General features: G+C 39.4%; 1 protein-coding gene across 1 annotated transcript in view; it reads right to left on the reverse strand.

Annotated features, from left to right (window-relative positions):
* TMC1 (transmembrane channel like 1) overlaps positions 1 to 13374 on the reverse strand; it is a 135700-nt gene that overhangs the window by 13371 nt on the left and 108955 nt on the right. Inside the window, exons 16-17 of the mRNA XM_040620241.1 lie at positions 6247 to 6314; positions 988 to 1227 (exon numbers count right to left, since the gene is read on the reverse strand). Coding sequence (XP_040476175.1) covers positions 988 to 1227; positions 6247 to 6314 — 308 coding nt within the window. The remainder of the gene's footprint in view (positions 1 to 987; positions 1228 to 6246; positions 6315 to 13374) is intronic.

Raw genomic sequence — 13374 nt, forward strand, 5'->3', positions numbered from 1 at the left:
ATGCTGACCAACGACTCAACAGGCAGAGATTCTTGGGAGGGACTTGTGGTAGATTTTTTTTTTTTTTTTTTTTTTTTTTTAGAGAGAGAGAGGGAGAGAGGAGGGCAGAGGGAGAGGGAGAGAAAGAATCTTAAGCAGGCTCCACACCCAGTGCGGAGCCCCACGCACCGGCAGGGCCCTGAGATCACAACCTGAGCTGAATTCGAGAGTCAGGCACTTAACCAACTGGGCCACCCGGGTGTCCCATGGTAGATTAATTTCTAAGGCCCTATTTAGGGAATGAAATCTCAATTCCCCAGATCCCGGGGACTTTGCTTTCTTGATAAGTGTCACAGACAGAACTTGGTCATAGAGAACTGGAGAAAAGTACATTTCAGCTTGGATCAGAGAGACTTCTTGACTCTTTATTACTGACTTGAGCAATTTATCCTTGTTATTTTGGAAGACTAAACATGCTGAACATCATCCTCAATTGTTTTACTAGCACGTAGCATTGTGGATTATAAAATATATGACCCACTTTATATTCATAATTACCTAATAATGATCCCATGTCCTACATAGCTTGTGGAATAATCTACTTTTAATTAATTATTTTCTATTGGGCACGACATAGCGATAACTTCTGATTTTTGGACGTGGTGGCCTAGCATCAGGAAAACTTTCACACCCCCACTAGCAAAATCAACCCTTGCTCTTTGCTACTCCCTTATGGCTCAGATTTATTGTCTGTATTTCACCCAGGTACAGCCCAGGTGTACTCAAATCATTTTCCCGTTTTTGATTCCCAAATAAGAAAATCAGTGGAACTTCCCTAAGAATCTCCATGTTACTTAGTGAGGCTGAATGCCCAAAGAATCACATTTCTACAGACCAAAATGGATTGTTTGGGGAGGAAAAAACCCCCACAAAACGCATAGGAGTGGCTCTTCCTAGCTCCACGCCTGGAAGAAAATGACACCCAGGAGAGATTTCAAAGGCAAAAACCTGAAGGGGCCACAGTCGAAAGATGGCGGGAGGGATACAATCATGTACAGGACGGGCATGGTGGACAGGAAGAGGATAAGCAGCAGCATGCCCAGGTAGAAGTTGTTCGATCTGGAAGCTTTGAAGACCCTGGCCTCGGGGACGTTGCAACACATCACGGCCCAGCACTGGAAGTACATGGATGTGTGGAGTCGGAGAATATTGATGCCTGGGAGGCTGGGAGCGAAGAAGGAGCCCATCCTGGAAGGAAAACATAGCTCTGCTCAATTCCAGTCTTCTCTTCATAACAAAGGCACACAGCACCTGTTCATTTCGCATCACGTCTATTTGCTAAAGGCAGAAAATGTAGTGCCGCTTTCGACCCACAAACGCTTCTTTATAAATAAACTTGACAGGTCAGTTTCCATCTTCTGTCACAGTTTACCATCTCCTCCATTATCCAGGAATTGCCCACGTGATTCTCTCACAGCAACTATGCTGTTCACTGACTACATCTGCTCTCATTAATAAATTTAAACTACACCAGAGAAAACAATGTATCACATGTATTAACTTCTCTCTCCTACTTCTCAGATTAACTTGATTTCCCCTAATACTCAAATCCTGGATTAATAAAGCTAGAAATTTAACTTTTTAATAAATGCCCCTTAAAGCACTCATTCTATTCAAATAAACTGCACGTCTGGATTAATTACTTTTCTCATGGCTAATTAATTTTTGCTTAATGGAAGAGAAAAAATTAAAATAAGTTTATCTTTTTCTGATGCTATGCTCTATTAGCTATGTAGCTGTTACGGTGTTTTAGAGTTGAAGTATTTATGCTCAATCATAGTGTTTTCTTAATAGTCTATAGAAAGCTTTATGTGTTTGAGATGAAAATGCAACACATTCATTTAATTTAATGTAATCTGTTTCCTTTCTTCCTTCAGCTTGTCCTGGAAATTCACTGCTTTGTACATCTGATTTTTAAAAACTATCTTTAAATGCCACTTTTAAACAGGAAGCACTCAGGTGAGGTCACTTTTACTTGCTGGCTTAGTTGGTTATTTCAACAAAATAAATTTCAATTTTCTTTGATGAGAAAATCCATTGGCATCATAAAACCATATTAATAGTAATGTATTGGTCCAAAACCAAAAAGAGGATACATGTGCACTTATTTTAGAAGTATGAGCACAGTCCTATCTTTTAAACTGTCCCAGCTGTAATAAAGCCCTCAGCACTTCTAGTGAAGGTCAGCATTTTATATTTCCTGGATATGTGGAGTAGCTGCTTTAACGAATCCAACGCAAATTTGGTATAATATGGGGGCTGGGGGCAGGGATGAGTTAGATGAAGAAATTAGTTTCTGTTATTTCTGTAACTGAAATTATGCAAACCAGCATTAAACGATTCCATTTAAAAGTGGAACCTTGCCAAAATTTAGATCGTCTTGTTGGTAGGATTTCACACAACAGATCTGAATGATATTTTACATACCGAATGGACCAGAGACTCTGAAGTTAAATGATTTTTTTTTAAGTGGTACGAACTTCGGGTGACGATCGAACCATGTAGGTTCATCGACTGTAGCACATGCACCACCGCGGCATGGGAAGCCGGCAGAAGGGGAGGCTGTGCGTGTCGGGGACGGGGATATATGGGAACACTCTGTGCTCTCCGCTCAGTTTTTCTGCGAACCCAACACTGCTCTAAAATTTTATGAACTAAAAAAAAAAAAGTAGGAAGATAGACTTTGGAACAACACAGGGTGTCTTTGTTACAGGATAGCAAGAGAGATCCCAGAGCCTCAAGAATGTGATCAAGTGAGTGACAGGCCCAGGTTAGGGGCCAGAATTACATAGCACTACACTATATTCTCAAATGCTAATATTAGTAATGTCAGATGCTTGTGAATCATTATACTTGCTCCCTTCCAAACGTCAGGCTTGGCCATGTGATTTGTTTTGGCCAATGAAATGGTAATTAAAATGAAATATCTCACTACTGGAGAGAGACATTAAAAGCCCTGTGTGGATTCTGTTCTCATCCCTCTGCTACCCTGACCAGTGATGTTCCAGATGGACCCTATTTTGCCAGTCTAGGACTCCATGGTGAGAGTAACTTGCAGGAGCAGAGCCCTCTACCAACCCACACTGGGCATGTAGAGAAAACAAGAAGTAAAGGTTTCCCTTTGGAAGCCACTAAGATTTGGGGGATCTTTTGAAGTGTTGCACAAGCTAGTTTATCCTCAGACACAATTCTGTACATCATTTAAGACCTAGATTTGCCTAAAGCCACATATATTTGTACCTCTATGTACACCGGCATCATTCGTCTGTATACATATATATGTATTCACGTATGGACGTGCATCTATAAATAAATTTCAGATTTTCAAAATAAATATTGAACAAATGGCTTAAGAACCATAACCTAGAAAAACAGATCCTGGCACACTGATATCTGCACCCAATGCTCATCCTGTCTTTGCTCGTGACTCGCTAATCAGCTCGGCTCACTAAGCCCCTTCCCCAGACTTGAGCCCATCATCTGTCAGTTAAAGATCATTGTAATACTTTAGCCTTATAAAGTGCTTTTCTTCCAAGAAGATCAAAGCAAATGAAAGCTTCTTTTATTGAGCTCTCCTTATTACTCCAGTGACATGGTACATGTCAGGTAAATTATTCACATTTGATCAACCAAGAAAATGAGGTAGCAGACGGTGACAACACTAGCGAATGGGTATACAAAGAGACAGTGTTGGAGCAATGTCCAAACCCATCTTCTCTCTCACCCTGTTCTCTGCTGTCTCTATACCCTGCTAGGAGAGAGATATGATACTGCAAAAACCTATGCTGTCCATTTTTAAATTAAATGTGTCATATAAAGGTTTACAGGTCATTTCAGCCAATTTTGTGACAAAATGGATTTTACCTATGAAGTTTCACTTTAACAGCATCAGTGTAAATAACCTCCACTAATTAGAAACACCTAAAGCAATAATTGAATGTCTCCAGTCACAAACCAAAGGAATTGAGTGCAAACTTCCCATACTCTTGTGTTTCCGTAGGGCCAAACTCAAGTATGGATTCCTCATGCCTCAAAAAATAGTAGCTTACCAGGTGTGAGTCTCCTGGTGCAGGGGAGCCTACTGCGCTTAGAATATACACTCCCCACACCTCGCCTACCACACTGCATCCCCATCCTTCACTAGCTTCCTGGGAGTTAGAAAAAAATCTGTTGCCCCAAAGGTGAATAATAGTTCTTTTGCTTCTGAAACTCCAGTAAGTGTGTGATTATCTCTATACATTCAAAACAACACCATCGCTTTCTAATGACTTCTTCAGACTAACAAGAAGCAAGATGTGACCAGTATCTAAAGGATGAATACATAGAAAGGGATAGTGCAGTGATCGTGGAAAGATTTCGATAACAGGTCTGCCCATGAGAGAACGGGGGAAGGTCTGAAGATATTTAAGAATGTCAACGTGAACAATAGTGGACCAAAGAGCTGCAAAATTATAAGTGAAACCTATCAGGACAGCCATTACAACAGCTTTTCCCATCATGGAAATGAATTTCTAGGACAATCTGTTGTCTTAGCTAGGGAAGAACAAGAAACAGATACGCAGCAGATGTCTGCACAAATGGCACCCACCAGGCCTAAGGGATTCGTGGCACTCTGTGTAAAGGCCAGGGAGTTTTAAAACTGATACAAGGTGATGGTTTCTCATTGCTCCAGGTGCCGTGTTAGCCATTTTCTGTTGTGACCACAGAATACCCTCAGGAAAAGGAAAGATCCAGAACTCACAGAAGCTGCTCCCTTTACTCTCTCTGCCAGTGGTCCTAGGTTGGGCCACCCTGACTTTCCTCCCTGCTTGGCGAATGAAAGGTGCATTTCACTCTTCAATGCCTCTCTGGACACATGAGCCATAACTTGCAAAATTTAGAAAGCAAGAGGACAAGAATTGAATTTTTAAACATACCAGATAATGGAGAAGATCATCTTTTTATAGCCTTCCCTTCGTATGTATTGACCTAGGGAGGCACAGGAATTTGACAGGCCCCGTGGCAGGACAGTGGGGCCCTTGGCTATGGTCTTTATATTACTGAAGCAAGATAATTTTAACATTTGCAAAGAGGTCCAGTCTTGCAACGGTTTAATAATTCAATCCAGCTATGGTTGAAGGATTTAAGTAATATATGAAGCTTGTGCAAAACTTGAACCAAGTTACTGGTCCTTGTACATAGGGCAACAGTGTGGTCAGCGGCACAGTGTGATATTAAACGTGTGTCGGTAGGCTCAAGAAGCTCAGTTAGAACTGCTTGTGGTTTGGGTGTTCTTAGTTAAGAGTGACAGATTTCCAAGACCACATGGTCCCCAGATGAATCACATGCTGTGATTCAATTTTTAAACTCCAAAACAGTTCTACTGTATCCGCTCGTCTTAACCTGTCAAGGTTGACAGTGAGAATGCTTTCATTTAATAAAAGATAAGACAGTCCTTTGTACATCAAAAGACATCATTCTGATGTGCAAATGGCCTGTGAGGCAAGTTACAAAATAAAGATCGTATTTTTAGCTTGACCTTCCTAAAACATATGTTTCATCGCTATGAACTACTGGATTTGGTTAGATAGTATTTTTAAAAGTAGCAACAAGTTGTATTCTAAATAGACCCAATAATGACAAAATAAAATCAGTTCCTCAGAGGGGCCTTACATTAATTTGTTTCACACTTAACATGCGGTTGTGAGATCATTAATGTTTCACTGTTAGACCCTGGCGTCAGAGGATATAAAAGTATAAAAAGCCTTCAAATAATCTACAAAGCAGAAATAGATTTCTAGTATTTGATAAAGCAATGCTCTGCAAAACAGGCAGATGCCTTTGAGGACCAAGAGTTAAGATACGAAAAAATATATAATATATATATATATATATATATATATACACACATACACTATATTATATAGTGTATATAATATGTAAAATATACTATATATTCTATATATTCCAAGACATACATATACATATATAATATATAGTATATATACTATATATACTACCATATATGCTATAATATATAATATACTATATATTATATAGCATATATATTATATATATATTAGCTTTTCCTAGCAAGCCACTTTGCAAAAGCAATTGTTGAGTTAGACCCAGACTGTGGACTTCTCTGACACCAGGCTACGGTGCTTTATGCAATAATGATCTTTGAGGCTTTTCTATAAGTGATACACTGTCCAACAGCTGACCTACCAGATCATGCCTTGGTTGAAGATCAGAGCGAGGACATTGCCGCTGATGTCGAATTCAGTGTATGAGGGCTACAGAGGACACAGATATTCACTGGATTAGCATATCAGCTGGTGAAAATTGAAAGCCACATGTTTCATCATTCTGCATAGGTATGGCTAGGCTCTCAACTGCTTCCTCGCAGCAGAGTAATCGATATAATAAATAATTAGCGATAAATAAAATAATAAAGCTCCCTTTCTAACATAGCAATTCTCATTTTCTAAAGAAGTCATTCAATGTTGTGAAAGTGTGGACCAGCGGACTCTCCTTACATGGCTGGGGAAAGTGAAAATTGGAGCAATGTTTTAGAAAACCGTTTGACCATCTAGATTAAAAGCTTAAAAAAATCTCATTCTCTTTAACCCTGTGAGTCTACCTCTAGGAATTTGCTTTAACAAATTGATCTTACATGCTGACAAATTTTAACATAGATGAAACCACCTAAATGTCCAATATTGGTTAAGTAAATATACTATATCTATGCTATAATATATATCACACCTAATTACAATCACTGAAGAATATTTGCATACACAGAGAAAACTGGGACTTAATGTTAAACAACAAATATATAAAATTAGACAGTCATTATTTTTATCAAAGGGATGTGAAATTATGCATAAGGAAAAGACTTGAAAATGACCAACAAAATTAATAGGTGTTATTAGGTAGGTGATGGATTATGACTTTGGTTTTCTTCCTTACGCTTCCATATTTTAAAATATTTTTCAAGAAAATGTGAATTTCTTTTATGATAAAATAAGTATAGAGAAATACAGTACAAGTTTGAGAAGTTATTCAACATAATAGCCAGCATTTGTCCCTAGATAATACCATCCTGCTTAGGCTGTTTGTTTGGGCAGAGGGGCCACCAGTAGGAACTGAAGTGGGCGTCTGTCCCAGGGTGGTCTGTCCAAAGGCTTCCTGGTGACACACCAGGCAGCCTTGAAGGAAAGCTTCTGTCAATGGGAGTAACGCTACTTAGCAACCACAATGGAACTGGCTCCTGTTTAAGTTGAGATAGAGAACAATCAGTCAGGAAACTAACTGGTACGTTCACAAGAGAAAAGGAGAAAAGCAAAAAAATGTGGACGGAGAGCATCAAGACCACGAAAGAGAGACCAAAAGGGTGGCAGGTCCCTAATCCTGTCCCAGATCCTGGCATCTGCAGGTGGGGCTTCAGACCATATGGATCCTTGTAATAACTCCCTCCCAACACAGCTACACACACACAATGAGATGACCTGAGACTGTTGCTGTTCTCAAACCCAAGAACCACCCCCCACAAAAAAAAAAAAAAAAAAAAAAAAAAAGTGTAAGAAGATGGAACAGTTCTCTCGTTTGGAAAACCAGAGACAAAACCTTCACAGCTTTTGGATTCTTGAAGTCATCACTTTCCCAAAAGGCAGCAGTACTTTTGGGAAGGATATGGGTCATGTGCCTTGTATGCAGCAAGAATAGTTAAATAACAAGGTAAAATGATGAGATGATACTTGATGAAAGAATACTTAGTAGGCCTGTTGTATTAAGCAGGACAAAGATGACCTAGATGATATACATCGTGTTTTGCTGGTTTTCTGATTATCTAGAAGCCTAATGTTCACAAGATGAGAAGAGGTATGGCTGGCAGTTTTTGTTCTAAAATCAACAATGGGAAAGCAATGTGTGCCTTGTGGAGAAAAATAAACTGCTTCTCATCTCTAGAAATGTTAACTTGGGGTCTTTCTCCTGCCACGGGAGGGCTTTGCTCTGGACCACCTCTTCTCTTCCCCTGAAGCCTTGTGAGCTCACAGAACACATATGACAAATGATCAGTCGGGTGGCCTGTGCCATCTGTGGCCTTGGAACAGCTCTTCTCTGTGTCAGATCAAGAATCAAACCTTCATCTTTGGCCTCTTTAGAATGGTGCCATCATTTAACCCACCAACCTATGTAAAATTTTTTAAAAAATCAACCTTTTAAAAGTATATTTTCTTTACTGTCACAAACATACAAGCTTCTTAAAAGCCATTTGAGATATTTTTATAACTAGGTGACTAGAAAAACACCAAAGACACACTGGGAACCCTTGTTCTCATACTGTGTTTGCAGTAGGGGCAGCCTAAAGAATATAATTTTTTTTAAAGATTTCATTTATTAATTTGTCAAGAAGGGGAAGCATCATGCAGAGGGAGCCCAGGGAGCCTGACAAGGGACTCAATCCCAGGATCCTGGGATCATGACCTGAGCTGAAGGCAGATGCGCAGCTGACTGAGCCACTCAGGCGTCCCAGGAATATAATTTTCAATGCACAAATGCATCTGATGCAGAAAATGGGTATAGGGCATCCCTAGTGTATCAAATGGGTTTGTGGTCCAGACACTTGTCTGGAATTCACACCTGAGTATTAGACTTTGCCTTGCCATGTCCTGGTTGGGTGAGCTGGGCCCGTGGCTTATCTTGTCAGGCCTCAGTTTCCTCACAGATCAACTGAGGAAATGAACTAGGTCAGTGGTTGTCACACTATGGCCCATGAGTCAAATCTGGACCACCACCTGTTTTTGTAAATAAAGATTTACTAGAATATAGCTGCAATCATTTGTTTATATATTCTCTGTGGCTGTTTGGCACTAAAACAGTAAAGTTTAATGGTTCACACAGAGACCTTTTGGTCTGCTGAACGCAAAACCCCTTGTTCTCTATACTTTACTCACAGTACTTCCGACACAGATGTGTGGGTTTTCCTCCCATATCAAACAATGCCCCAGTTCTCTGTGGACCTAAGCTGGATGCCCTACCATTTAACTCAGTTCTGATACTGACTATCCAGGACTCAGTCCCTCAAGACTGACCCACTTCAGACACCAATCACAAGTTTGGGGTGTAACCTATGCTGAGTGACTGGCTATACATCAAAAAATCCTACGATTCCCTCTACAGGTTTAATAATTTGCTAGAATAGTTCACAGAACCCCAGAAAAAAGTTGATTTACTAGGCTACTGATTTATTAACAAGAAAAAAATTCCAAGACAGAAATGGACAAATGGAAGAGATGGACAGATGTCCTTTCCCAGCACACCACCCTCCCAGCACCTCAACACGTTCAGCGACCTGGTAGCTCTCCAAACCCCATAGGTCAGGGAGGCTTATGGAGACTTCATCAGGAAGCATGATCAATTACTAACTCAGTCTCCAGCCCCTCTCCCCTCCCTGGAGGATGGGGAAATGGGGCTGAAAGTCTCAAGCTTCTAATCATGGCTTGCCCTTTCTGGAGACCATCCCCCATCCTGAAGGTATCCAGGAGCCACCAAGCATTGCTTCATTAGAATGAGCAATGTTCCTATCACCCAGGAAAACCCAAGGAATGTAGGGGCTCTGTATTAGGAACCAGGGCCAAAGACCAAATATTAGAACAAAAGATGATTCTAGCACCTGTATTGCTTAAGGAGTAATAAAAAGGCTTAGGAGCTCTGGCCAGGAGCTGGAAATGGAGACCAAAATATATATTTCTTATTATATCATATCATACCTGCAGAAGTGAAACAGCTTACTATCCAGCCCTTTACAAAGAAAGTCTGCCAACTTCTGAACTAGATCATTTCTAAAATCCTTTTCTAATCTAAAATCTGTAATTGGTTGAAAAACTAGACCCAGTTATTAAAGAACTGCTTTTCTGTAAACACTTCAGAAATGCAATTGAATACGGTATAACTTAATCTCAGAAAATCTCCCTCTAAAAATCAAACAGAAGTAGGAAGGCAAATACACACACACACACACACACACACACACACACACAAATTCAATGCTCATTCTTTTAGAGATGGATTTAGTAAAAACATATGAGATTATACTGTATTTTAAAGTTTTAAAAGCAATACTTTACTAATACAAGTGTAAATCATTTTGCAATACATTTGCTTAATTGCCTCTAAAACATAAAAAAGGCTTAAAGGTTAATGAGGCTTGTGAAAAAATAGGTTTTCTTGAAAACTGAGAAATGAGATGATTCAAATGGGATGCAGATAGCAAAGTCACTCAGGGCCGCTCATTCCTAATAAGCTTTTTAGGCACCAGCAAAAGAAGATCCCATTTGGATATAGGCTGAGGTCTATAATAACTTACTAATAGTCAAGGCATTGAAAATTATCTTTTTTATTTCTGGACCTTTGTTTGTGGTGGGTAAGAGTCAGTCATCTACCCACAGGGAAGTCAGAAGGTTGTCGTTGGACTGAAATGCCCAGGAAAACCCATCCGCTCTCTGCAAGTTTCGTTATTTGGGAAAGATCATTAACCCATGGATATCTTGAAATGTCTCAGAGAGAATTCTGTCACTGCAACATCCTGTCTGACATACAAATCTCATTCCCCACACCTGAAATGACTCTGGGTCAATGGTTCTCAAGTGCAGTCCCCAAACGAGAAGCCGCAGAATCACCTAGGAACTTCTTAGAAAAGTAAATTTTCTGGTACCTGCCCCAGCTCCCATGGAATCAGAAAGGCTGTTTTCACATGCCTTCAGGGGATTCTGGTCTACTCTCATATTTGAGAACCACTGATCTAGGACAAATCCTAGCCTCATCCACTAGGATGACTCAGCGACTAGGGCTTTGCACTTTACCCCTTGTTGCCTGCAGACAGATTCTGACCAATATTCAAGTGAAACTTCAAATCCAGACTGTGCTGTCCCTTTCCCCAGGTTGTCAACCCTTCATGGGCTACTCAAGACTTCTTACTGACCCTTTAGCATAGCATCTTCCTGGACTGCTAAATAATATCTCATTCCCAGCTGGAGAACATCCGTTTATTTCTAATTCTCTATCACAGCCCCTCCTGTAACTCCATTCTATTGCAAGTGACCTGTCTAATCTTGGCAGTGCTTTGAGTTACAAACGCCATAGACTGGCTCATGAATTAGTCATGATTTGACAGGGTCCTTGAAATTTCTAGGGTTAAGCATTACCGTGAAAATTCAACATGACAGAAATCTGGTTGATGGCTTTGAAGTCGATTAGACGTGATTTGAGTCCTACCTTCACCAGTGACCACCTACATGTTTTTGAACAAATTATCAAACATCCTCTAAGCCTCAGTTTACTGTAAAGCAGGAAAAAATAGTACCTACCTCATAGCGTTGCTGCTATGAATACATGGAATAATATATATTAAGTATTTTGTAGAAGTTCTGACATATAATAAACACTATGTAAAAATATAATATAATATAATAAAAATCTACTCTTATGGTCTGTCAGTCATTTGCCTCTTATTTATGGATAATCTTGAGCCCCTTCAAGAGATCACAGGGAAATCTCTTACATTTCCCATTTATATAAATTTTAAAAAGACCACCTTAAAAATGTAACTTTAAACAAGACGCTAAGGTTTTTTTTTTTTTTAAAGATTTTATTTATTTAGTTGACAGAGATAGAGACAGCCAGCGAGAGAGGGAACACCCCCCAGGGAGAGTGGGAGAGGAAGAAGCAGGCTCCAAGCGGAGAAGCCTGATGTGGGGCTCGATCCCATAACGCCGGGATCACGCCCTGAGCCGAAGGCAGACGCTTAACGACTGCGCCACCCAGGCGCCCCAAGATGCTAAGGTTTTAATTTGGTTGAATATACGCTAGTCCCATGCTATGTATTCAATTTTATTTCTTCTTAGATATCTGTTACCTATTTTATTGATAAATGGCAAAGATAGTGTCAACCACAAATTACGCTGAAAGTGAAGGCATTCTGTGTTGAGCTACTGCAGGAAACCCAAAGTTTACAAGAGGCTTTAGAGCAGTTATGCCGAATCTGGGTGGTTAAAATCCCTCCTGGGAGAAACCATTCCATTCCCGATGAGTCAGTGAACACTTCAGAAGCACTGAGAACTGTCTGCGATGCTTGGAGAAGCCTAAGGAGAGATTAACTTACATTCCATGGTCTAACAGCCTGTTCCTAGCCAGTGATTTCCCCACCTCAGTCCATCTTTATAGGTTTGTTGTGATAGTACTTTAGCCATAAATTTACAGCTGGAAAAATCTACAGGGTCACTTCTAATGTAATGTATTCCGATACAACCGCATATAATTCAGCATATTTAACATAATGGCTGTGTCCAGAAGGACACTTCATGGCCCTTGTTTATTCCCTAGCTACACAAACTGAGGCAACTCACTTCAATTCACGAGCCCTCAATTTTTCAGATGTGAAATAAAGGATGCATGATTGATTAGGTCAAAATTCCACCCAACATTAATATTCCATGGGTTGCTGACTCTGATGCTAGAGTCTACAGAGTTTAGTTTTTACAAAAGCTGTTGTAAGGAAAATGAATGGATTTTTTAAAAAGGTATGTTCTCTAGGAATGAGCAATTCAACTTAGAGAAATTTCTCGTAAGGAAATAATCTGTGCATATCACTATGACTTATGTGTGAAGATATTTAACTACATGGATATAAATAAATGTAACCACAATATTTATTATGATAATTAAAAATCAGATAAAGTTTTACTGACAGCCAATAAAAATTGAATTAATTATAGTTTGTTCATTTGTAGAATATCACACGGTCATTTAAAACTGTCATAAAAGAACATTTAATGGGGTGCTTGGGTGGTTCAGTCAGTGAAGTGTCTGCCTTCAGCTCATTCAGGTCATGATTCCAGGGTCCTGGGATCGAGCCCCACATCAGGCTCCCTATTCGGCAGGAGTCTGCTTCTCTCTCTCCCTCTGCCCCTCCCCCTGCTCTTGCTCTTTCTCTCAAATAAATAAATAAAATCTTTAAAAAAATAAAATAAATTACTAAAAAAAAAAGAACAGTTAACATAGGGAAATGGTCACAGGTGAGAAAAACAGGTGGCTGGTCATTAAATATATACTTTTTAATTAAAATTTTATTATATATTTATAAAAATCTAGAGTATTATATAAAAATCCATCATACTTGTTTATTTACATATAAATAAACATTAATACTATACGATTCCAATAATCCAAATAAGTAATGCCATAAATGGTGAGATCATTTGTGATTTTTATTTTCATATTTAACTTACACTGGATTTTCTGGATGTTTTATAAGGAACTGGTAGTATTTTGGGAACTCAGAAAAAAATTATT

The sequence above is a fragment of the Ursus maritimus genome, unplaced genomic scaffold (genome assembly GCF_017311325.1).
Source record: "Ursus maritimus isolate PB19 unplaced genomic scaffold, ASM1731132v1 scaffold_34, whole genome shotgun sequence".
Lineage (NCBI taxonomy): Eukaryota > Metazoa > Chordata > Mammalia > Carnivora > Ursidae > Ursus > Ursus maritimus.